Source organism: Manis javanica, chromosome 3, assembly GCF_040802235.1.
Source record: "Manis javanica isolate MJ-LG chromosome 3, MJ_LKY, whole genome shotgun sequence".
NCBI lineage: Eukaryota > Metazoa > Chordata > Mammalia > Pholidota > Manidae > Manis > Manis javanica.
In genome coordinates, this window is record NC_133158.1 from 56,708,724 (window position 1) to 56,733,152 (window position 24,429).

General features: G+C 44.9%; 1 protein-coding gene across 2 annotated transcripts in view; it reads left to right on the forward strand.

The window, feature by feature from the left end:
• HEG1 (heart development protein with EGF like domains 1) overlaps window positions 1-24,429 on the forward strand; it is a 94,980-nt gene that overhangs the window by 41,444 nt on the left and 29,107 nt on the right. Inside the window, exons 7-15 of one of the 2 annotated variants that reach the window (XM_073231503.1) lie at window positions 291-1,619; window positions 3,519-3,635; window positions 4,249-4,368; window positions 9,255-9,358; window positions 12,051-12,109; window positions 12,347-12,507; window positions 16,392-16,526; window positions 21,219-21,261; window positions 21,417-21,454. In XM_073231503.1, coding sequence (XP_073087604.1) covers window positions 291-1,619; window positions 3,519-3,635; window positions 4,249-4,368; window positions 9,255-9,358; window positions 12,051-12,109; window positions 12,347-12,507; window positions 16,392-16,526; window positions 21,219-21,261; window positions 21,417-21,454 — 2,106 coding nt within the window. The remainder of the gene's footprint in view (window positions 1-290; window positions 1,620-3,518; window positions 3,636-4,248; window positions 4,369-9,254; window positions 9,359-12,050; window positions 12,110-12,346; window positions 12,508-16,391; window positions 16,527-21,218; window positions 21,262-21,416; window positions 21,455-24,429) is intronic. The other variant, XM_073231504.1, reaches the window with a different exon arrangement.

Here is a 24,429-nt window from a genome sequence, read left to right on the forward strand (position 1 = left end):
TTGCCACTATCAAAGCTCATGGAAGGAACTGGATCCTCTGGCCCCACTTTTATTTCCATTTCCACTGCTGCCACCAGGCTTCTCACTGGAGCGTAAGTCCGCTCAAGGCTGACTGATCCTTGCGGCCTTCCCCTGCTGTCTATCCAGAGTGCCGGCCATTGAAAACCACTCTCCCAGGAAAGTGTTTCACCCACTGGCATTCACAGATAGGACATTGAAAGTCTATTTCATAGTGTGTGTGCAGGAGATTTCTTGTTTTGTTGACCCAACTTTAATTTTTCCATTCATAGTCACTGGAATTAGCCATGATCAAGTGAGTGGCACAGATATTGACCAAAGGACTTCCAGCGACCGCACGGACCACACCTATGTGACCTCTGCTATCACCAAAGGAGAACGGGCTTTACTGTCCATTGCAGACAACAGCTCGTCCTGGGACATAAGGGAGAATTCCACCTCTTCAGTTAAGATCTCAAACTCTTCACATTCCAACTACTCTTTCTTTTCTCCAGCTCAGACTGAAAGAAGTAATGTTTCATCCTATGAAGCGGAACACGCTCAGCCTTCCACTGAGTCGCTGGTGCTGCATGCAGCCAACCCTCCATCCTACACCCCTGCCATGAATACATCAGACACTACAGCTTTTTTGGATGTGGACGCTGGGTGGGCTGGTGGTGCGTCTTCTTTGGGGCCCCCTTTGCCTCCACCTTCAGTGTCACAGTCCCACCAGATATTCTCATCAATCTTAGCCACAACCAGGGCCTCTGCTCATGCAATGCAGTCCAGCCCTGATGCACCCACATCTTTGTCTTCCTCACCACCACCTCTACCAGTATCCCTGACAGCTTCCACCCCTTCCTCACTGTCTACTGCCCAAACAACTGTACCGCCTTCACCTTCTACCCTGGCCATGCCCAGGGCAAAGGACTCTCCTGTGATGTCAGTTTGGACGTCGACAGTGGCCTTATCCACGGCAGCGCTCCCCATAAGTCAGACAGCAGATCCTGAGAATCAGAGCAGCACACACCCTGAGAAAGTTGTTACGGAACTGAAGCCGCCGAACCTGGAGTCTCTGCCCACAGAGGCCACTGAAGCTGTGACAGCGAGGTCTACTTCAGGGTTCCCTATGCCCACAGCCCTAAGAGAGGCTTCTGCTGAGCCAGCCCTTCCAGCCACGGGCGCCAGTGTAGCCCAAATGTCTCCAGCTTTGACAACCACTGCTCTCAAGACCTCTCAGCCCCCCATGACCACTCCAAGCCCCCCGACAAGCATAGCAGCTCTGATGGCAGACTCCACACCAGTACAGACTACAGCTGAAAAGCAGCTCTTCCCAACTAGGCCTGAAATTCTAGCCCCACAAATCTCAACAGAAGGTGCTGTCACCACAAAAAGGAGCCGAGTCCACGTAGATGCCAGCACCCGACTGATCCCTCTGACTAGTGTGCCCACCACAAGGCTTGGCATTACAGAAGAGCACAGCCCCGCTTCCCATTTCCTCAGAACATCCTCTGCCCAAAGCACAGGTGTTCCTACAGCAGAAGCAGTGACTCCTAAGTCTACCACCCTCACAGCTCAGAGCAGCACGGAGCCACCGACAGAGCTGTCCCCTCCAGCCTCAGGTAGCACACACTCACACAAGCACACTGGTTGCTCAGGATCCATGTGGCTGCGTGGCAGTGTCCAGTATTTGCAATAGTGCAGGGTCTGTTTTGTGATCTCAAATGTTTCCTGTTGAAACACTTAAAGCATAAAATGACATCATGGTGGAACTGGTTTTCTCATCTCAGAGTTAAATGATTCTTTCTGAAGAAGGAGGAGAGGATGGCATTGGCCATGTGTGCAGTCAATAGAGAGTGAGTGTAGTTTATAAAACCCTGTCACTGCAGAGCCTTTTAAGCAGGCCTTTCATTCTCCAAGGCCAGAGTGGGGCAGTGATGTGGGATTAGAGAGTGGAAAAGCCAGAGCCAGGAAGCTTAGGGTGGCCTGAGACATGGAGTGAGTACGTTCTGCTCTCAGACCAGATCCCTGAGCTGCTGAGACCGTCAGCCAGCCCATCAGTCACCCGGGAAAGCCCAGTCTCCTGTTTCTCCCTAAGATTGTGTTGCTAGTTGATAAATGCTGTGGGGAGACACATTCAGTAAGAGGCTGATGAACTGACCTTCTCCCACAGTGACGGCATGAGGTTTTTACACTGTACTTGAGGTTATCTTTGTGCCCATGTTAAAGTTGCTGGTACGAAGGAAGTAAAACCACCCAGGTGATTCTTATCATTGAAGGAAAGGTGGAAGAAAGGATGATGTATCTTTTGATGTCATCTTCAAAATTGTATGTTTGGTTTGTCCAGACCCAGGAGGGAAGTCCGATTTGGTGAAGGGCAAAATGGAAACTGACGGCTTAAGGAAGAAAGAGAGGAGAGAAATGCATTGTAGTGACTAGAGCAGGGAGCTCGGTTAGTGTCCCAGTTCAGCTGCTTAGCCATGACCACCCTATACTCCCCCCCACTGCCAGCCCCACAGGGCCATGATGCTTCAGTGCCTCCTTTGTACCAGTGACCCTAGCACCTCTGGGAAATGAAAGGTGGATGCTTCTCCAGGAAAGTTTAAGAGATCTGCTTCAGGACTCTCAAGGCTTCATTTCCAGAAGCCAAACATATCCCAATACCAGATGGAACATAATTCACAAATCTCCCTTAAAGCCGATTATAGCCATCGTAATGAGAACTGGGGGCAAGTATTAGTAGTATCATTACTGGCTGTGAATAGGATTTTGGCGACACTGTCCACAGGTACAGTGTTTGGTCATATAGGTGCTATGCTTCTGATGGTGATTTTAGTTGTATTTAAAATAGCAATGCAGAGTAGGACCATCATCTTCACGATTAGCCCATTTGTTTTCAGGGTCCTTCTTTTGGAGTTAGAACTCTTGGCTTCCGCCTTCTTGTCTCATTCTACAGCTGATTTTTGTCCTTGGAGAAATGAGTCCAGTGGGACTCACTGTCACATTATGTAAAGAGAGAGTATTGTGCTCAACTCTGGTTGTTTTTCTAAATGATTGCACAATATGTGGAGCCTCAGTTACATTTTGAGATTTTTGGAAAAGGGAGAATCTTGGAGCCGGGAAGATGGTTGATCAGGGATGTTTTCTCCCTTAAAGTGTATTTTAAATTGGCATTGACTCAAGTAGAGTTTTCTAAGTATCCCAAAAGCAATAAAACAGTCAATCCTGAACTGAGTGCCCTGCAAGGAGGATTTGGGTTTGAACCAGATCTTGCATCCAGAGATCTTGCATCCAATTGCCTGGCTGGTGCATATGTACACAAACTAGTGCTGGTATCCACTCCCATTTGTCTTCTCTGTACCCCTTGAGAACTCACTCTATTTTAGTAGCATGGCCTGTCAAGGCAAGTAAACAGAAATAAGGAAAAATCAAATATTAGTCAGGAGAATTAAATATTTATCCAGAGCCACCTTTGCATCTCCTATGTAATTAACCGCTTTATTCCTGGAATGTGTTTTTAGTTAACAGCTGTGCCACTAGCCCTTGCCGTCATGATGGGAAATGCGTTGTAGACCCCACCAGCCATGGGTATCGATGCGTGTGCTCACCTTCCTGGCAAGGGGATGACTGCAGTGTGGGTAAGAGAAGTAATCTCCGGTCACCTGCCCTACAGTACCTCATTGAGATAGGCAGTAAACACCATTTTCCTCAAAATGTAGGGGAGGGAAATTTTTAAATCAATATTCTGCTTACTTGAGAGCTACCATGCTTATGCGTGGTAATGTCAGACAATAGCATTTACAGGCCTCTGTAATTTGGCTGCATTCTGTGGGCTCCCTATCCTACTGCCACACTGGACCATCTGCAGCTCCCGAAAGAGCCCTCCACTTTCCTGCCCCCTGCCTTCACTGTGCTGGTGCCTCAGCCAAAATCCCCCTACCCCATGTCTGCTTGTTAAAGTCCTTCTAGGCTTAGTCTAGATGTTTTTGGAAACAGTTCTTAATTCTCCCATCAAGATCTGCTTTCTCTGTACCTCCAAATCCTGGCTTATGCTGGCAGTTTGTTGTACACACTGATGCCTCCACTTTCAATAGACTGGCAGCTCCTTGAGGACAAGGGTGGTGCCCTGCTCATCTCGGGGGACCCGCTGCACCTAGTGCCATCTGTCTCTCAGTAAGTGCTTGCTGCACTGGGTTGTGATTTTTCTGTCTGCCATAAATTTACAATGGCTTTGTGTTTTCTCCTCTGCAGATGTGAATGAATGCCTCTTGAACCCCTGCCCACCCCTGGCCATGTGCAACAATACTCAGGGATCCTTCACCTGCAAATGCCCAGTTGGATACCAGTTGGAAAAAGGAATATGCAATTTGGGTAAGAGAGTTAACCTATTTTGGAGTTTATCCTGCACCACAATATATTTAACAAAATAGCCTTTATTGTTCTTCTCCCTAAACAAAATCAGTATTCACCCAGGGTATAAACTTAAGAAATACAGAAAGAATTAGAAGGTATTGTCTATTGTTCAACTACTCAAAGATGTAGGACCTTTTCTGCAATCTTTTTTAGTGTGCATTTTGTTTTTATATAGTTGAAATCATGTGGTATTTGTAAAACTTCATCTTAAACATTTTCCCATGTTATTAAAAATATACAAACTTCTTAATGACTGCATAAATATGCCATCATTTGTGCCTAAGATTATTTGCTTAATCATTCTGCCCTGCAGTTAGGAAAAAAACATATATCAAAAGGAATTCTAACCACACAGGTTAAAAAGAACTAGAGAAAAGAGACTAAATGCCTAATTATCCTACCACATCCACACATTCTTTTCCTTTTTAAAAACAATCTTCATGTTCTTGTCCACAGGCAGATACATTTTTATAAAGCTGTTACTGTAATTATACCGTACAATTCGTCCTATTTTGTTCCCTAATTTGGTAGATTTTTGAAGCTGGTTGATTTTAGATATTATCTCCATTTTACAGGTTAAAAAGCAAACAACCCAAATGAAAACTAAGGTCTTCACAAGATGCTAAGTGGCCACATTCATACAACTGCTTGATGAGAGGCCGCATTTCCAATCCCCAGTTCCTTCTGTCACAGAATAATGTGTTAATCATAGGAGCACTCCTACACATAGGATATAGCCCTACGGTAGAGCGCCAAGTTCAATACATAACTCACCAAAATTAGAAGTGAAGAACATAGAGTTATCTAAGCTGATTGAGGAAACTGGCAGGTAAAGTGAATCATCTTAAATTGGCCAGTGTGATCTTAGCACACAAGAAGTGCTCAGGAAATATTTTTTTGAGAGGACAGGTGTCTGTGTCCTTTCAAAGTGTTATTTGCATGAATTCTTATTGCCCATAGGCTGAGGTAAATCATCAGACTTAAGAAAGTTGTATCGAATGACAAAACTCAAACAATTTGGTAACAAGCTTGATGTCCTTTATTCAAAGGAAAGCTGAGCATGGATGGGGGCGCAGAGCGCCCCACAAGCAGTGGAGCACTCTTCCTGGGGACCTTGGGCAGTGTTACAGAGAGTTTCCAGAGCATTAGAAGCAGCAACACAGACACAGGAGGGCATAGTTGCCTATCTGACCTGATTTGGAAAGCTCAAGGAATAAGGAAATACGTAGAGGGCCCAGTGCTGGCTTGGCGGTTGGGAATTGGCTGACTGGATATACTGTGTGCCTGGGCGAGGGGAGTATTTACAGGAAAACAAAAGTTTGGTTTGCTGATGTGGCACTCCTGGCAGGAACAGCTCCATGCTGGGCCTAGATGATTATTTCAACAGTTGGTAGCCTACTAAAATAATGGTAGAATTTTTTTATTTTTATTTTTTGGTATCATTAATATACAATCACATGAGCAACATTGTGGTTACTAGATTCCCCCCATTCTCAAGTCCCCACCACATACCCCATTACAGTCACTGTCCATCAGCATAGTAAGATGCTATAGAATCACTACTTGTCTTCTCTGTGCTATACTGCCCTCCCTGTGCCCCTGCTACGTTATGTGTGCCAATCATAATGCCCCTTATTCCCCTTATCCCTCCCTTCCCACTTGTCCACCCAATCCCTTTCCCTTTGGCAACTGTTAGTCCATTCTTGGGTTCTGTGATTCTGCTGCTGTTTTGTTCTTTCAGTTTTTGCTTTGTTCTTATACTCCACAGATGAGTGAAATCATTTGGTACTTGTCTTTCTCTGCCTGGCTTATTTCACTGAGCATAATATCTTCTAGCTCCATCCATGTTGTTGCAAATGGTAGGATTTGTTTTCTTCTTCTGGCTGAATAATATTCCATTGTGTATATATACCACCTCTTCTTTATCCATTCAGCTACTGATGGACACTTAGGTTGCTTCCATATCTTGGCTATCGTAAATAGTGCTACAATAAACATAGGGGTGCATATGTCTTTTTTAAACTGGGCTCCTGCATTCTTAGGGTAAATTCCTAGGAGTGGAATTCCTGTGTCAATTGGTATTTCTATTTTTATTTTTTTGAGGAACCTCCATACTGCTTTCCACAATGGTTGAACTAATTTACATTCCCACCAGCAGTGTAGGAGGGTTCCCCTTTCTCCACATCCTCACCAACATTTGTTGTTGTTTGTGTTTTGGGTGGTAGCCATCCTAACTGGTGTGAGGTGATATCTCATTGTGGTTTTAATTTGCATTTCTCTGACGATTAGTGATGTGGAGCATCTTTTCATGTGCCTGTTGGAATAATGGTAGAATTTTGAAAATTGTTTAAAATACAAGGATCAAATAAAAGTATTATTTAAAGAAAGAAAATCCAGGAATATAGACATCTATCAAAATCAAGAATTCCTCTTATCCTAACAGTTTATTCACATTAGCTACACCCGTAGAAAATAAGCCAGCAGTTGTCAAGTTAAGAATGGAGGAGACAGAAGTGATTTCATTTTGAAGCAGTGAGTTAAGTACACAAGTTAGGGAACTCGAAAGCCTGGCTTCTAGCTCCAGGGACACCACCTATGGCACATGACCCCTGAGCCTCAGTTTGCTTATCTGTATGATCAGATTGCCCCCTGCTCTGCTTCCCACTCAGGGTTATTGTGACAATCAAATAAAATAGTGCATCTGAGCAAGCTCTGAAAGTGGCAGAGTTCTCCAGATGGGAAATCTCATTTGACATTGGTCTCCAACCTCTTGTACCAGAATTGTAAGCAACAAAAACAGTAAACTACTCTGAATACAGAGTAATAGTTATGGATCTTCTTTTAAAAAAAATCATTTAGATGACCTATGTAAAGCAGTCCACACTGGAAGTAAAAAGTTGCCTTAGAGTCAGGTGATGTAACTGCAGATGTGCAGATGTTAATAAGGGTGCAGGGACTGGGGGACACCGTGAGAAGCTATGTTCATGTTCACACTGAAAGTAGAGGCCACATCTTCTGTCAGGGCTCAGAAGAGATCTGCATGCTTCACGTTTGCAACATGTACTTACCTGTACAGAGAATCAAGGTGTGAGCCTGGGCCCATGAGATGAGAAAATGGAGGAGCGGGCTGGACGCTCTGGAAGCGTGTGTGCAGAGTGTCCCACAGGCACAACTCTTGGGCAGGAGAGCGGTTCTGTTGTGTTCATAATCATCTTTCCCTTTTCAAGTCATTTAACTTCATTGTTCATAAACATTAGCAGAACATGCAAATTAGAGCATGCTGAAAGGCTTTCATTTGGCCAAGAATGTTTTCAAAGAGCTCCCTGCTGCTCAGAAAGAGTCCTAAGCAGCTGGCTTCACTGAACTGTAGAAGAAGCAAAAAGATGTTAAATAAGGATTAAGGGCTTTAGACAGTAAGTATAAGATGTTAAATGTTTTCCCTGGCTCATCTTGGGCCTTCTCCTTAATTCAGCAGACAAACCTTCTGTGAAAGAGCAGTTTCATGGATTTCTGTGTCTTGGGTTATATTTTTCCAGTCCAGAGGGGAAAGATAAGAATTTATTAGAAAGGAAGATAAGGGCCGGATATAAAGTAGGCTATTCTAATTTTTGGTTGCCTGCCTGTTTGTAAGTTTCATTCCCCTCAGGCGCAATCAGCACAAATTGATGTTGACTACAATTTTATGAGTGAAATAGGCCTTGAAGTTGGGGCTACTTTCTTTCACATCTGAACCCAGCAATATTTTGAATATGGGCCATTGTCATTATGTGGCTTATAATCATGGAATCTGGCAGAGTGTGGGCCCACTGCAGACGTTTGGTGCCTTCTTCTGTAGCCGCTGGGTTGTCCTTAGAGTATCAGATTCCTCAGGGCGCTGAGGGCAGAAGCACCCGTGACAATCTTAAATGTTAAATTTGCTCTTGGGAGCTGGATGACCTTGGGAAGTTACCTGACTTCTAGAAGCCCTTTTATCAGTGATGAAACAGGCATTTGCTGGAGCACGAGGAATGGGGGCTGGTGGGGGTCAGTGATGAGAAGAGGAAACCCAAGCACATCCTTGAAGCTGAGGACTTAACAACTTGGCCAAAGACCTAGCGAGCAAGGAGCTTTCCTCTGTCTGAAGCTGCATGGGATGGGGCCTAACGAGCATTTTTTTTTTTTTTTGAGAGGGCATCTCTCATATTTATTGATCAAATGGTTGTTAACAGTTAACAACAGTAAAATTCTGTACAGGGGACTCAATGCACAATCATTAATCCACCCCAAGCCTAGTTCTCATCAGTCTCTGATCTTCTGAAGCACAATGAACAAGTTCTTACATGGTGAACAAATTCTTACATAGTGAATAAGTTCTTACATGGTGAACAGTACAAGGGCAGTCGTCACAGAAACTTTCGGTTTTGATCACGCATTATGAACTATAAACAATCAGGTCAAATATGAATATTCTAACGAGCATTTTTTATGCCTAGCCCCACATCTCCCTCTTCTCCTCCCTGGACTATGTTACTTAGGCCAGCTATCTTTCTCCCTTGTCATAGCTTTATTGAGAATCTATTATGTAGGAGGCCATTAGAAAGATGTGAAGAAGGCTTCTTGGAGCCTCTCACCCAAAGGTTTCCTCCAGTCTGAGCCTTCAGCTCAGTTCAGTAGCTGCTCACTTTCCTAGAGAGGAACCTAAAAGAGGGAGAGGTGGTCTCCACCCTCCAGAAGTGCTCTGAGATTGTCCTGCGAGGTGGAGCAAATCGGATTGCGCTGGAGATTTGCAGGTACACAGCCTTGCATCTGTCGACCTCAACCTTGTGTAAGTTCTGTGGTCTAACAGGATATGTTTTCATTTTCAGTTAGAACCTTCGTGACAGAGTTTAAATTAAAGAAAACATTTCTTAACACCACTGTGGAAAAACATTCAGACCTACACGAAGTTGAAAATGAGATCACCAAAACAGTAAGTTTCCTGAAAGGCATCTTCCTTCCAGTCCTTCCGACTTCATGTAGAATTGGGAAACTCCTGGGGATCAACAGTATCTCTTAGGCTGTGCATCTCATTATATTTGGAAGTGAAGCTTCATGGTAAAATAAAAGGCTCTTGGAAATAGAAGAGAGGAGCTGGAAACTAGTGGCACCCAGTAGAAGTGTTCCTTTGGTGTGTCCTCCTGTGCAGCCTTGATCAGCGCCTCGTGGGTTCTTGTCCATGTGCAGACTCTTAGTCACAGACGTTTAGATGACATGCACCAGGAAGAGCTGTTTGGGTAGAATAAAGACCCAGAAAATCCTCCTATCCCACCTGCTATTGACATGCTGTGCCACTGGTTTGTCTGTGTTTTGGAACTTGGGGAGAAAGATGCTCTTTTCCTCAAGGGAATGCCAGAGGCCTAACAGTTAATCCTGACCATCCAGGGCTGAGGATTCACTACATAGATTGATTATCTAGGAGCATTTGTTTGTCTCTCTCTCTTTGTCAGAAAACAAAGAAAGAAAGAAAGAAAGAAAAGTGGAGAGAAAAGAAGAGAAGAAAATGAAGCTCAGAGAGTAAATTTTGCCTCTCAATTGTTATCTGAGTCTAAGATTTAGTGTTCAGAAAATTGAAGTTTGCCATTAAAATAAGTTATAGAGATTAATTGATTTCTGATTTCAGTTTTACTTGTTTCATGTGATTAAGAGTTAACATATTAGCCAAAATGTATAGGATTTTCTAGGAAGATGGATTTTATTTATGTAAACTTTAGATTCCAATTCCATTTCTGTATCTTCTGAGCATCTACTATGACAGGCACTTTCCCAGATGCCTCTCCTATAAGAGGTATTGCCAACACATACAGCTGTATAATTGGGAAGTTAATGACACTGAGTTCACACAGTGCAGGTGCAGAGTTAGGGAACAATCCACTAGATCACCCTTACTTCTGACATCAGTTGCAAGTTTGGGGTTCTCCAAGACCATCCTCAGATTTGATGATTTTCGAGAAGGACTCACAGATATTGCTGAAAACTGTTACACTCAGTTATGGTTTATTACAGTGAAAATATCCAGGTTATAGTCAGCCAAGGGAAGAGATGCATTGGGCAGAGTTCAGGACAATTCCAGATTTGGTGTTTCCAGTTATCCTTTCTCTGTGGAGTCACAGACAGTGCTAACTCCTCTGGGCAATGATGCGTATAATTTTCATAGAGTGTTGTCAACCCAGGAAGCTCACTGAGTCGTGGTATCTATAGCCACCATGCGGTTGTGGTAAACTGCTCATATTGCTGACCTCAGTCTCCAGCCCCTCTGGAGGTCAAGCTGATGCCATGTAACCCAGAGCCCCCACCACAAAGCACATTGTTAGACTATCTGGAGTGACCCAGTGCCTCCAGGTAAACAAAGGCAGGACATTCTAAAGGCTTAGGAGATTACCTTCCAGGATCCCTAGCCAGACCTCCTTTTGTGCAAGGTTAAATTCTTCATACAGAGTGTTTTTTGTCCAGTAACCCCATATCTGGTGTTCTTGTCTCTGCACCACAGCTCTCTCTCAGTTGTGCTGTTGATCAATGCTTCCTTCTAAGGAAGTAGAGTGGCTCAGAACCCCATGTAGACGTGTGCTCCTTTCCCGTGCCCAGTGACTTACCTGACTTGTTTGTTTTCACTCAGAACTAACGTATAATTTATTAGTGATGTGACATCTCCCCTACCCCTAGAAGTAGGCAATAACTACAGAAGCCATTCAAGTGGCTTTTCCCATGATTCTGTTCTGAAATGTGCCATTTCTGTTTTTACCTGGGGAAAAAGTCTTTTTTATTTAAAATATTTTGTTTTTTTAAGTATATTATTATACTAATAATAAATCATTGCCTATCAAGCAGTGTCATACAAAGCCACAGAGGGTTTGATAACATCCCATGTGTGAATATAGCTTCTGAAAAGTGAGATATGTCTGCCACACAGGGTTTGAAAACTGGTGTGTCTGCATTGGTCAAGGTATTGAGACCCTCTGCTGCATAAGTGAGTCCCCAGCCCCTCCTGTGGAGAGCAGTGGGGAAGCAGACATGGTACTTTATGCCCTAGAGGGATTTTCTGCTGTCTCCAAGGGCACAAGGCAAGCACTGGGAGAGTCGCTCTTAATTTGCTCTCAACAAAAGGGCTCTTGATCCACGTAATGTAATTTCCCATGGAGAGCCTTTTTGAAGAGGACCTATCTTTGAGTTAGGTCACCTCCTTGTAGATTATCAGGGGGCTGTGTAGGGCCTGCCAGGCTTGGGTTAGCTGAAAGGAACCCAGCCTTTTCAAGGAGGCTCGCTCACTGTGCAAAGTCCAAATAAACAGTTGCCTCTGAGTTTTTTGAAACCCTGGGTCTTAGAAGAGAGCTGCTCCTTTGAAGATGTTTTGCATCCAAGGGTGCTGTTCTGAAAATCATTTCCTGCCAAGATTTTCCCCACTGATTTACTCTCTGCCTCTCTCCCTTTGTACTCATGGAACAACAGAATAAGAGCAGAAAGGCATTCAAGAAGGGGACAAAGAAAGGACACCACTCCTCTGGAAAGTCGCCTGCTGATAACTTGATGGCTGGAAAATGCCTTTTATCCTGAAAATGTAAAATTGTTTCTAGGTCTAAGGCTTTTGTCTAACTCCCAGTTAACAACAAACCTGTTCTTCCTTTCAGTTAAATATGTGTTTTTCAATGTTACCTGGTTATACCCGATCTGCAGTTCAAATGTCTAGGTGAGTAACTTGCCTGTGAACCAGTCTGTAGGAAAGGGGAGGACACTTTAATGTGGGTGACAGCAGCTGACCTGGGCCTGTTTTGACCAAGCCACAGGGTGACCCAGGGCCAAGGTCACTGACCTTCATGTCCTCCCATTCCCTCACTGGAGAATGAAGATGGCACTCATTTTTCAAAAGCCCTGGGGTCCACATGTCATCACTGGACAGTTAAAAACCTCCACACTTTGCCCGTAGGGAGTCTAGCATGGTGGTCCTGTCACTGCAAACCACTTTTTCCTTGGCTTCCAACGTGACACTGTTTGACCTGGCTGACGGGATACAGAAATGTGTCAACTCCTGCAGGTCCTCTGCTGAGGTCTGCCAGCTCTTGGGATCTCAGAGGCGGATCTTTAGAGGTAAGAGAATGGCCTCTGGGAGGACCCTGCTTACGCAGTTAGGTACAGACCTTGGATGGAAATGTAAGGCATTTGGGGCTCAGGTCCAGAAAGGCTCACCTCAGAGCTAGACTATCTTGGAAATGGGTGTTATCCCAAAGTCCTTCCTGTGTGTGCACCTATGTGTGTGTGTGTGTGTGCTCACACACAGCCTTGAAGTCACCTGGTCCTTGGCATGTGGCCCCTTCTTCCTCTATACATCCTTGGTATAGGAAGGGGTACAGGAGCTGTAAGGAAGCAGAAATCACTCCTCTTCCCTTTGAGAAGTTCCTGCTCTCTCTGGGGAGACAGAATGTCACACACACACAGTGTACATACTTATCAATAGCCCAGACCTTCATGGTGATACACTGTCAAGTGAAAGAGCATATGCAGTGTTACCTGTCTTTGTTCGCTGTTTGCAAATTATCAGTGCACAGAAGCAAGACCAGAATGATGTAGGTCACACTGCTCGGGGTACCGTTCTCGATTTCCCTTTTTGTGCTCTTGCTTTATCTGTCTTGTCACAAGCGTCTACCATGTGTCTAGTGTGAAGCAGATGAAAAAGGGATTGGAAACTACAAGTTGAGCAGGCAAAGCTGGGTCTTGGAAGGGAGTACCATGTCTAGAATGGGAAAACTTTGCTGGAATCAAAAGTGCTTCCTTGCACAGGGGGCTGATCCCTGCGCTGTCTCATAAGTGATCAAAGTGGGCTCTGGCTAGCTCATTTCATGATGGAGTCAGGACTCACACAAGAGGTAGAATCACATGAACCTCCCCATCTGGGGTCCAGATGCTGGACGTAAGCTTTAGGTCACAGGTTTGGTGCTCTATCTGCTGGCAGATGCAGGACAGTCCCGGGGGCGCAGGGCTTTGTGTGTGCTGGTCCAGAGGGCTCTCCCCGTGGGCCTCTGTGCTGCAGGCTGGGAGCCAGCAGTTAACCTTTCACTCTGGGATGAATGCTGCAACTTTGAAGCGTTTCAGGGCTAGGGGTCCACTTAAAAAAAAAACAAAAAACAAGAGCTAAACTTTCTGGAATTGAAGTTGCTATTATTCAGCATCAATGGGAAATTAGCTAAAAAGTTATTGCCCGTTATACTGTGCTCCAAACTTTGAGGCAAGAGCTCCTTGGTTTTACTTTGTTTCCCTTGTCAGTGATTCAAGGGAATTTTTTCCTCCCCAGTGAGTAGGAGAGGGACCTTTCAATTCCCTAAATACTTAGGGAGTGTGTGTCCTATGCGGTCAGTGTCGTACAGGTTACTTTCCTATCCCCACTAAATACATGTCATGCCCTGCATATCAAAGGGCCAGGTATTTGGATTTGTGAGATCCTGTTCATAGCAGCCTGGCCAACACTCTGGCCCCCATTCTTCCAACTACTTGGTTGTGGCTTATGGGCAAGCTCCTGTCTTCCTTGCTTCCTTGCTTGAAGTCCCATTCTTTTTTTAAAAAGACTTTATTTGTTTTAGAGCAGTGTTAGGTTTACAGCAAAACCGAGAGGAAGGTACAGAGATTTTTGCATTCACCCCTGTCCCTGCACCTGCTGGTCCCCATTCATTGACTCTCCTTTCAAAGCTCTCAGAACAGACAGCCATGCCTCCCGGCTGAAAACAGACTCATAGCTCTGGTTTTCTCCCACGTCTTCCCCAGGTTTTGCCAGCACACCCAGCTTGGTCTGCCCCTCACCTTTTTGCATGCTAAAGAGTCAGGCTTGATGAGCTGGAGCTGATATCTGGATGTTTCCAACACGTGGGCAGCATGGGGCTACTCTGGACACTGCTATTAAAAAGTCAGGTTCTCACCCTGCAATTCACAAAATATCTTCTTCTTGCCTTTCAAAGAACTGCAGGTTTTATGTGTCCAGAACTTTAGAATCTTTGGAACTGCCTCAGGGAGTGCCTCAGCCTTAGATTTACAGAAGTTCTCATTGTCCTTCGGGCGGATGTTATGCCCAGGAAAGACCATGGGAATCATGGATGCAGAAAAATCCCATGGCCCGGCTTAAAGTGAAAATGGGGTTATATGTGGTTGCATTTGGTGGATTTATGACAGCATGTTCATTAAGAATTTTCAGGATAGCAACTCCTCTGTGGCAGAGGCTGGGCCAGCTTTCCTTGCCTCCATGGGGATCTGCTGCTGTGCTGGGAACGGTCACTTCGGCAGGGCGAGTAGTCTTTGCCGGCAGGCTGGATTAATGGGCAGGGTGGGAGGAAATGTGACATTGGCTCCTAGAAAATATCTAATCAGGCCAGATGACTCAGGCTGGCCACTGGACAAGGCTAGGGCCAGCCTGGGCAACCCTTTTCCCTGGAGGTATTTCTTTATTTAAAACTGGAGGACTGGCAGAGCCTTCCAAATGTTTAGATGAGGTTTCGTACCTCCTGGTGCCAGCTTTGCAGTGTTCCCCTGGTGAGATTTTCCATTTTTTATTTTTCTCCTGCAAATACAAATGTTTCACAATAAACAAAGGAAACTCTATCACATACACAAATAGGGTTCTGATTTAGCACGCCAGCTTCCACTGATAAAGATAGGAAATGCAGCATTGAGAACTAAAGTTGTGTCCTAAACTTACCTCCCTGTGGCCAGGCCATCCATTAGGCCCCAGGCTCTCAGGACTCAGAAGAGGGTATCAGGGTACCTGATAACTCTCTGGGTATTGGCCTCCTTCACCAGAGCCTGCCTGGAAGGGGGCAGCTTTGCTGTGTAGGGAGCTGGTACCTGGTTTCTGAAATGGGTGGTGTCTTCCTTAAGATGGGAGAGGAGAGACTGTGCCTATGTGCTCAATACTATGTGCTGCCCTCCCATGGTTCCCTCCCCACCCTGAGCTCGCTCTCACCTCCCAACAGCAGTAATGTCAGTCTTACCTTGCCTTGTACCTGGGCGTAAATAGATATTATTCACCATCCAGTTGGCTATAAGTTTTTGTTCTACTGTTTGTGTACCCCATTTCCATGTATCCTTCTGTGGTGCTTTCTAGATGGTAAAATGTCCCCTCATTGTATCTGCCATGTACAGCCTCAGAGAGGGCCATATGCCCAACAATAAATGCTTTTTCATAATATAAAATGATTCCTTGTCATCCCTGAAATAAACGTGGCTCACATGCCCAGGGCTAGACCCAGCAGGTAGGTACACATGCCCAAAATAAGGCCCTAAGGTGAGGAGGCAGCAAGCCTGAAAGCTGCACTTCCTTCTGCCCTCCTGTCTCCCTTGGCAATGGCTGGTGACTGACAGCCTGACAGCACCGTCAGCACGTATGTATTGAGCACTGCGTGGGGACCAGTCTCTGTGCGAGGTGCAAAAACCCAGAAACAAATAAGCCCCAAGGAGCCATCCATGTGGTGGGGAGACAGACAGGTAATGTGATTACACGGAGCCCAGCAGGGGCAGGTGGCCTTCCACAGCTCCCCTCAGAAAAAGCCTGTCAGGCAGCAAACTACCTGGGCACAGGAGCGTGCTGCGTCCCTTCAGGCCAACCAGACATGTCCCTCGGCTTCCTGAGAAGAGCACGGTCGCGTTTCCTGGGTTTGGGCTGATTCCGCCCCATGACTCGACAGCGTGAAGGTACAAAAGACAGCATGCCAGCAAGGGCTGTTGGCGGCGGACACTGGAGCTGGGGACAGCACCCTGTTTCTCCCCAGTCTAGTTTCTCCATCCCGTATCGTGCTGTGTAAACATGTAGTGGATAGGCCTGGGGGCTGACACAAAGGAGGGGCAGAAGGGAGCCTCCGAAAGCAGGGGTGCACATGCAGATGTTTTCGCAAACTGTTTTTAAAGTCTCTTTAAATAGACAGTTCATGCATCTCAAGGTTTGAACTGGAGAAGGCTTTGTTTTGTTTCACCGTCTTGCTTTGCCATTCCAGCGGGCAGCTTGTGTAAGCGGAAGACTCCAGAATGTGACAAAGAAACGTCCATCTGCACTGACCTGGACGGCGTGGCTCTGTGCCAGTGCAAGTCAGGCTACTTTCAGTTCAACAAGATGGATCACTCCTGCCGAGGTACTGGCATGTTCTCCGGCTTCTGCAGCCCGACCCAGGCCTGGCCTTTGTCTGCCCAGGGCCCTCTCTCTGTCCTCCGTGTGACTGCTCTAAACTGGGGCTCACCAGTTCTTGTTCCTTTGCTCTTAGCGGGATTGAATGCATTGTCTCCCTGGACTAACAGCCTATCTCTGTGCACACTGATCTAGCCCATCAAATTCAAAGGAGGAGTAAAGAGGATGGAATGCCTGTGGCAGCATTGCTTCTCTCTCTCTCTCTCTTTCTCTCTCTCTCTTTTTTCTTAGAGGAAGTTAGAAAACTTACTGTTCTAATTTCCAAAGCTTTTTTCTATTGTCTGCTAATTTTTTAAAGTGGAAATGCAAGCATGGGGTCAGGTCTGTAGCTTGTAGCTGCAGCTGCGGCTCAGTTGACAAGGTACTGATGAGCCTCAGGAGATGTAGTCGGAGGCTGACTCCCTGATTGTGTGCCATCCCTTTGCTTTGCTGAGCCTTGGCTTCCTCTCCTGTGAAATGGGTGTAGTGGTGCTTCCTTGGATAGTCTCAGAATTAAAGAAGTCAGTGTATGTGGAGGTGTGTTGTAAGCTATCAGCATTTGCTCTTGTGTCTTACCCAGGGTGTTGTTGAATTTATGAGTTCTAGTTTTAAAGATTTCATGAAGGGTTTGAGGGCAGAAACCAAATTCTGCAAACCTTTTAGATGAAGCTTATATTCATTCAGTGTGAGGTAAAGACTGCTCAAAAAGAAAATTCACGTCTAGAGCACTGTGCACTCTGACTTCTAGAAGACGGCTGCAAATTGTAATCACCAAAAAACTAGCAATATAAAAGCCAGAATGTAGCTTTAAGCTTTGCATCACATTAAGATGTGCATGGCACCATTTTGCTGCTCAGGCCACACCTACTGGTGACAGATATACTGGGATCTGAGTAAAAATCATGTATGGGGGAATGGTGAAATGTCACTTAGTCAGGATTTCCCATTTGAGGACACGTTCCATTAGGAGAGGACACAATCACATTTCATGACAGTGCTCTTATCCTGAGCTTCAGACCCTCTCCCTTAGGTTTATATATGATGGGCTTTGAAAGTATGAGCCCTCAGCTCAGCCCACAGGCCTGGCAGTAGGTTTTGAAGAGAGGGCCAGCCTTCTGTTGACCAGCAGTACTGATGCATGGCTGTCTCAGCGTTTCTAAGCGTGTGTGTCCATCTGCCACTTTGATACAAAGAGATGAAGCTTTCTAATTCCGTCTTGTCTGGTTTCATGCAAAGTGTTCCCTGGAAACTGGGGTATTGAGCCTCTCTTCATGTGGAGGGTGACCTCTGCTAAAATCCAGGTCCTGGGGTGCTATGCAGCTAGCAGGTGGAAAGGGAAGGTGTGCAGAAAGACAGGTACAGAGGGGTGGTGGCCCCAGTCTACAGTGCCTCCAGAGTGTCTGACAACCTTAAAAACAGCCCTACAACCTTTGCCTCCAGTTGGCCCTAGCCACAGGCCTCTGTGTCCAAGTCAGTGATTTCATAATGGTGCTGCTTACAGACTAGCAAAAACAGAGCCGTCAATGATTTTCCAAATGCAGTGATACAGACACCAGCAACCTTATGTCTGTCAAGTAATGATCCAAGCAACAGCATAAGAAAACCTTGGTTAGCCCTTGGACTTGTTGCCAAGGCTCCACAAACCTTCATTTCTGCAATATATTGTTTAGGTTTTCATCTGTGGCCATCAGGCCTCTGATGAATGGATTCCAGAGCTCCTGGGGCCACAGCCCTGTTGGCTAGGTTCTGACAGGTTAGCAGTGACATCTTCTGGCCATTTGTGCTGGTGCACGGGGGTATTTAAAATGAGTCCCTTTTGGACACCTCAAATCCAGGGTCATTTCCCAGTATAAATGGAGAATAGAGATAAGTGGGTGTGTGTTTTCTGTGTCTGTACTATTTACAGCTATACATTAGCAAGTCTGTTTGTTGTTTAGACACACACACACACACACACACACACACACACACACACACACACACACACAGTGTTTCACATAAAATACCTTTATGCTGTCTTTACCAGACTTTCAAAGCATCATATAAAATTAAAGTAGGTGTCCTTCCCGTATGTGTCTTAGCTTCCTTCCCCATGCAGGCGTCATGATGAATTCCAACTCTCTGCTTGCAGGTTTCTTTCTCGCACTAGACTGCATGTGCCATGAGAGCCAGACCTGTGTCTAGAATATACTCAACATTGTGGGTTTAACAAATGTGCTCCCCTGAATAAACAAAGGATAATAGTGCAGCAAATACGATAGGACAAGATTGGCGGGTCTTGATTTCATTTCCTGCAAGGGAACAAGAGTTCTGAAGACTCCACCACTTACTCTGTTAAAAAGGCCAGAGCAGGAATGTGCTTGTGTTGCACGTGGATAGCGGAAGCCCAGTTTGGGAGTGTGTGCGTGCTAGCTGTTGCCACGTTCACTTCATCCTCAGTGCTCCGTGGGTCCGTCAGTCCCTCTTGGGCCTGGAGAGGAGGAGCTGGCTTCTAAGGGGCAGTGAAGTGTCTTATGACCTCCCAGAGCTGCTAGAATAGCACCGGGCGCACAACAGCACTCAGCCTAAGTGAGCCCATTTGAAATAAAGAAATATCATCATATCAGGGAGTCAGGCCACTTCCTAAGCTGTGACAACACCCCAACCCCTCAGCTTGCAGGCAGGACAACAGATGGACATTATGTCTGGCTGGATGACAGCCACAGGGTGGAAGGCTCCCAACCAGCAGATGAGGGTGGAGTGGGTAGCTTTGATGTAAAAACATTTCCAGGAAGAAGCACTCAGAAAAGAAGACTGGTGCGACATCAGCCTGCCTCGGGGCTGAGATGGGTGGGGATGAGTCACTGGGGATGCCAGCAGCCCCTGTGTAGCTGCCCTCCATCCCCAAATGGGGTATGATTATGCAGTACCGTGTTGCAAAAAGGATTTGAAGAACCATGTAACAAAACGAGATTTAATTTGAAAGGTAAATCAGGTTGAAGGGGAAATAAACTCAGTACTTTGTTGAAGCTAGAAGGAAAATGAATACACAGAAAGATATACCATAAGGTCCCGCATGTTTGCTAAAGCTAGGCTACTTAGTCATGTTCTGAGCTTCCTAGCACTGAGGCAAAGTGAGAAATATGGTTTGCAAAGAGTCAGGGTCTATAAAATAAAGTATAGTTGTTCCAGAGCATCCCCATCTTTCTAGGCCCTCAGGCCCAAGGGAAATTTCTCTGGGGCATCCTCATTAAGAGGTTGTTGAGTGGTATTGTGGCAGAGTGGTCCATGACATCCTGCAGTAAACACTCTTGGGGACTTTCCCCATGGCTGCTGCTTATAATAGCCCTCAATACAGGAGAACTTAGCTCAGGAAATGCCATTCCGTGGAGCCGAAACAGTACTGTTCAGGTTCACTGCTCTAATGATCCACTGTAGGAGAATTACAGATTATTTAGAACAGTGTTTTCCAAACCATTCCACAGAAGATAGTCTGTGATAACAAAATAGATGCAAGAATTATTTAGCATCTAACATTAAAAAATAGAAGGAAAAATGTTATCAAGTACATCTACATAGTTACTATTATGCATAAAACCATACAGGGGATTCGGGAAGTCTCTGAGATCTGTCCCAGCCCACAGTGTGTACACCTGTCTAAGACAGGCATGCTGCTGGCATTCACATCTTGCCATTAGCATGTGTGCTATCTGTTCAGGGATTGCTGCTATGTACCTTTCTTATCTGTGATCTTTAATGCAGTGTATTTATTGTACATTAATCCTGAATCAAGTTTCTATCATTTCCTACAGCAGTGAATTTGTCTGTGAGGCCATTTTTTATTGTCTGTTTGCATCCAAGCATGCATCAGAACTCATGGTGTTCTGTCAGATTACTGTAGAGTCAAAAGTGTTCTGTGATCAAATAAATTCAGGAACTGCTGATCCCAGGGAATGGCTGGGCCCTGGCCCTGCAGTGAAGCAGTGGTCTGTGAGCAGCACCGCCAGAGAGTTCAAAGTCCTGTTCTTGGGTGATGTGCTGATTAGGGCTTATCTAGAGGTGTCCACAATCCCTTGCACAGTCTTATCGGCTGAGCATTCTCTTATGAAAACTGAGGCGCCCACCAGGACTGTGGCCCCAAGGATGTCACAACTCCCACTTCCTCATGGAAGGTGGCTACCAGCACATCAAAGGTTTGACTTACATTAAAGAAGGTGGAGCATTTGTTTCTGTGTATATGGAAGTTCTCTGTTATACAGGGGCCATAGAGAATTACAAGAAGAATTGCATTTGTTGGATAATAATTACAACTACAAACATCTATTTGGTGGCTACCATGTGCCAAGTGCTGTGCTAAACCATTTGCATGCCTTGTTTTATTTATCCCTCCAAGAAACTATATGGTAGATATTACTATTATTATTACTACTACTATTATTATTGTTTTCTTTTTATAAATGGGAAGCTGAAAGCCACTAAGAAGTTAAGAAAAAATTTTTTATAAAATTAAGACAAGCTGGCAGCAGTATATAGGCCAGGTTATAGATCATTCTAAAGCTATTGGTAGCTTTCTAGTTCTAGAATATTCTTTGGAACTTTTAGGGCAACTGGCATTTAATAACTCAGTTTGGGCCAGGGGAGGTCAATAGACACATTCATGGATTTTCCTTTTCTCTTCCAGCATGTGAAGACGGATATAGGCTTGAAAATGAAACTTGTATGAGGTAGGCTCCGGGTTCATTTATTCTGAAAAATTTTGTTACAAATCTATTTAGAAGTTACTTAGTATTGCTAAGTAATTTAGAAGTTATTTAAATTACTAGTTATTCATTTTGATATTTGAAGCTAATGCTTGCTCTTTCTCTTGATTGACTTGCAGTTGTCCGTTTGGCCTCGGAGGTCTCAACTGCGGAAACCGTGAGTACACGGGTCTCGAGTTCCCTGGGCAGGGGGTGCAGCATGTCTGTCTCCTCAGCTCCTGTGCTAGGAAGTATGGGGGAAGGAAAGAGTGCCCTCCAGGGCGCTGGTCTGGCAGAGGAGGTAAACACATTCCTAAGCAGCCCTGACTGGGGAGTGTTAATACAATAAATTAGGTGGAAGGCGTGAGGCAGGGAGGGAGGGGCCGTGCTCTGGGGGTTTGTGGTGGCCAGCCTGAGAGTTTAGACTCTAATCAGTAACCAGTGGGGAACTAGCAAGTCTTAGAGCAGGAAAGCAGTTTGATCAAGAAAATCTGGTCTGCCTGCAGGGAGGACAGATTGGACAGAGGAGGACATGGGAAGTTTAGAGGCCTCTAGGACAGTCACGGCGGGGGCGCAGGGCTAGAGACAGAGTCAGGAGGCATCTGCTCCATGCTGATGTCACGCTCCCCAAACTACAGAGGACAGAATGGCGGTGACTCTGTGCAGGGTGTGTTTAACATCCAGTTCAGTTCTTTTGAGAAAAGCAGTTGTGATCCATGTAAGTTCACTTTCACTGACATTTTCTTACTTTGAGATCTAAGAAATTGAAATCACCCTCAAAATTATTGAAAGACATCTTGGGATATAGAATGTAACATGGACAGTAGCACCCAATACTGTGTTTTAGGATAGCTCTCTTCCTCATTCTACAGATGAATGTGCCAACAGCTTGTATTCTAAGTTTTCTAGACCAAAAGTAGACGTGATTTTATTTAACATGTGTAAAAGTCCCAATTTTCTGTTCCCCAAATGGTATAGCTTACATTTCATATCCTCAGTGGTATTTCCTTTGGGAAGTTTCATTATTGGACTTTCTTTTAAGCATAAATTTAAAAATAAATAAAATTAAATAACAAAAGAAATGCAGGACTGAGTACAAAACTGACATAAAGCTGTGCTGGTATACTCATCATGGATTACTGGTGACTGGTCATCTGATTTATCTTGACTGCAAACTAGCGAGAGGTTACAGTAAATAACCTAAGAGACAGACTAGGGAAGCACTTCTAAAAGCAAATATATTTAGAGTTATACTGAATAAAGAGGGAGGAACCCACAGAATTAAGAGGGTTGTTTTTTTTTAAAGTAGCAACTGAAGCCACTGAGTGGTAGAGTAAACAGCCCTATATTCTTTAGTAATCCCTATGGACACCTTGGTGCCATAAAACCAATTAAGCGCAAATATTCGCCATGAAGGCCTGCATTATCGCACACCAAATGGTGTCCTGTGTTACTATGAACTGCTTTTTACTCACAAAGCCTCTAACATTAAATGTATGGGGGTTTCCCTCACACCAAGCAATTCTGACACTATCCAGAATTCGTGGCAGGCCCCACAGGTTAACAGCTCAGTCCCACAAGACACCAGTTTTGAGTCCAGGCCTCCAGTATTTCTGACCAGCCAGCCATACAACAGTGGGCTCCCATAACCCCTCCTTAGGTTCAATACTTTGCTAGAAGAGCTCACAGAACTCTCAGGAAGGCACTTTACTTACTGATACCAGTTTACTATAAAGGATGCTCTTGGGAAGAGCCAAATGGAAAAGATACATGGGACAACGTATGGGGGCAGGTGCTCAGAGCTTGGGACACACCAGCCTCCAGCACCTTTGTGATCACCAACCCAATTCCTCCAAACTCCATTGTCAGGGGTTTTATGGAGGCTCCAACACGTAGTACTAATAAATCAAATCATTGATCCCTGGTCACTGGAGGTTTGGGGGAAGCTGACAGTTCCACCCATCTAGTTATGTGGTTGGGTTGTCTGTCAACCAGTCCCCAGCCTCCTAAGTCACTCATCAGGGAAAACTCAGGTATGGTTGAAAGGAACTGGTTATAAATAACAAAAGATGCTCCTCCCTCCATTGCGCAGATTTCCAAGGGTTTTTAAGATGCAATTGTCCCAAATAGATACTTGCTTACTATATCACAATATCACAGGTGCACTCAAGTTTATTAAGGTGAGGAAGTTATATTTTAGACTTTTTAAAACTTAAAAAGTAGTAAAAATTCTCTTTCATGTCACTGCTTAAAAGACAGGCCTCAGGTTTTTTGAGATTTGGTCTATGTAAAATGTTCTGGAGAGCAGTATATGTCCTTTTGTAAACATCGCTGTTTAATCAAGCCAGTTTCTCAACCAGGTTCAGGGTCTTTGTGCCTTTGTGTTCAGGAAGGTATCTGTGCTTTGAAGGGTCTGTGTGGTGTACAAGAATGCCTTTGTTCACTTTGTAGTGTGAATCTCGCTCCTCACTCAAAACCAGAACCAAGCCCTAGAGCACCTTGAAACTGGTCAGAGAATGGAGTAGCCTGTGCACAAAATTTGACCCAAGTTAAGCCTAGAACTTAAATGTAGAAAAAGGAGGCTGAATAGTCAGGCAAAGCACTTAAAATATTTGAGGCCTTTTCACCAAATAAATCCTGGAATAAAGGAACTACATGGAGTATCATCTTTTAGAAGAGATGGTTTTAGGGCTAACAGTAGTGATTGCACCACAAGCCTAAGAACCTTATCCTAAGACATTGTAAATATTAAAAACAGAGAGGTTTAGATAAAATCATGGAGGATGGCTTAAGAATAATTTAAGAGAGGGAAGAAGGCTTCAGACACAGTGGAGTTGTATCACAGGTGCAGGAAACTTATTTGAACACAGTCTCATCGGTGGCAAAGAGAGTGAGCAGGAAGGGTGAGGAGTGTCCCAGGCAGCAGGAGGGAGAGCTGCCACCTGCCGGTCTTCCTGGGGCCTCTCAGCTGCCAGGCCCCTCATAAAATGAGCCAGGACTTGAAACCTGCTTTGGTCAAACAGCTTCCTAAGTAGGTTTTACCAGAATATGCTTTATATTTCTCAGTGAATAGAAGAGTGCTCCATAGAGAGAGAATGGATTCTGGGGAAACCCCCATAAAGGGTAGAAGGAAAGAGGAGGCTGCAGGCATTG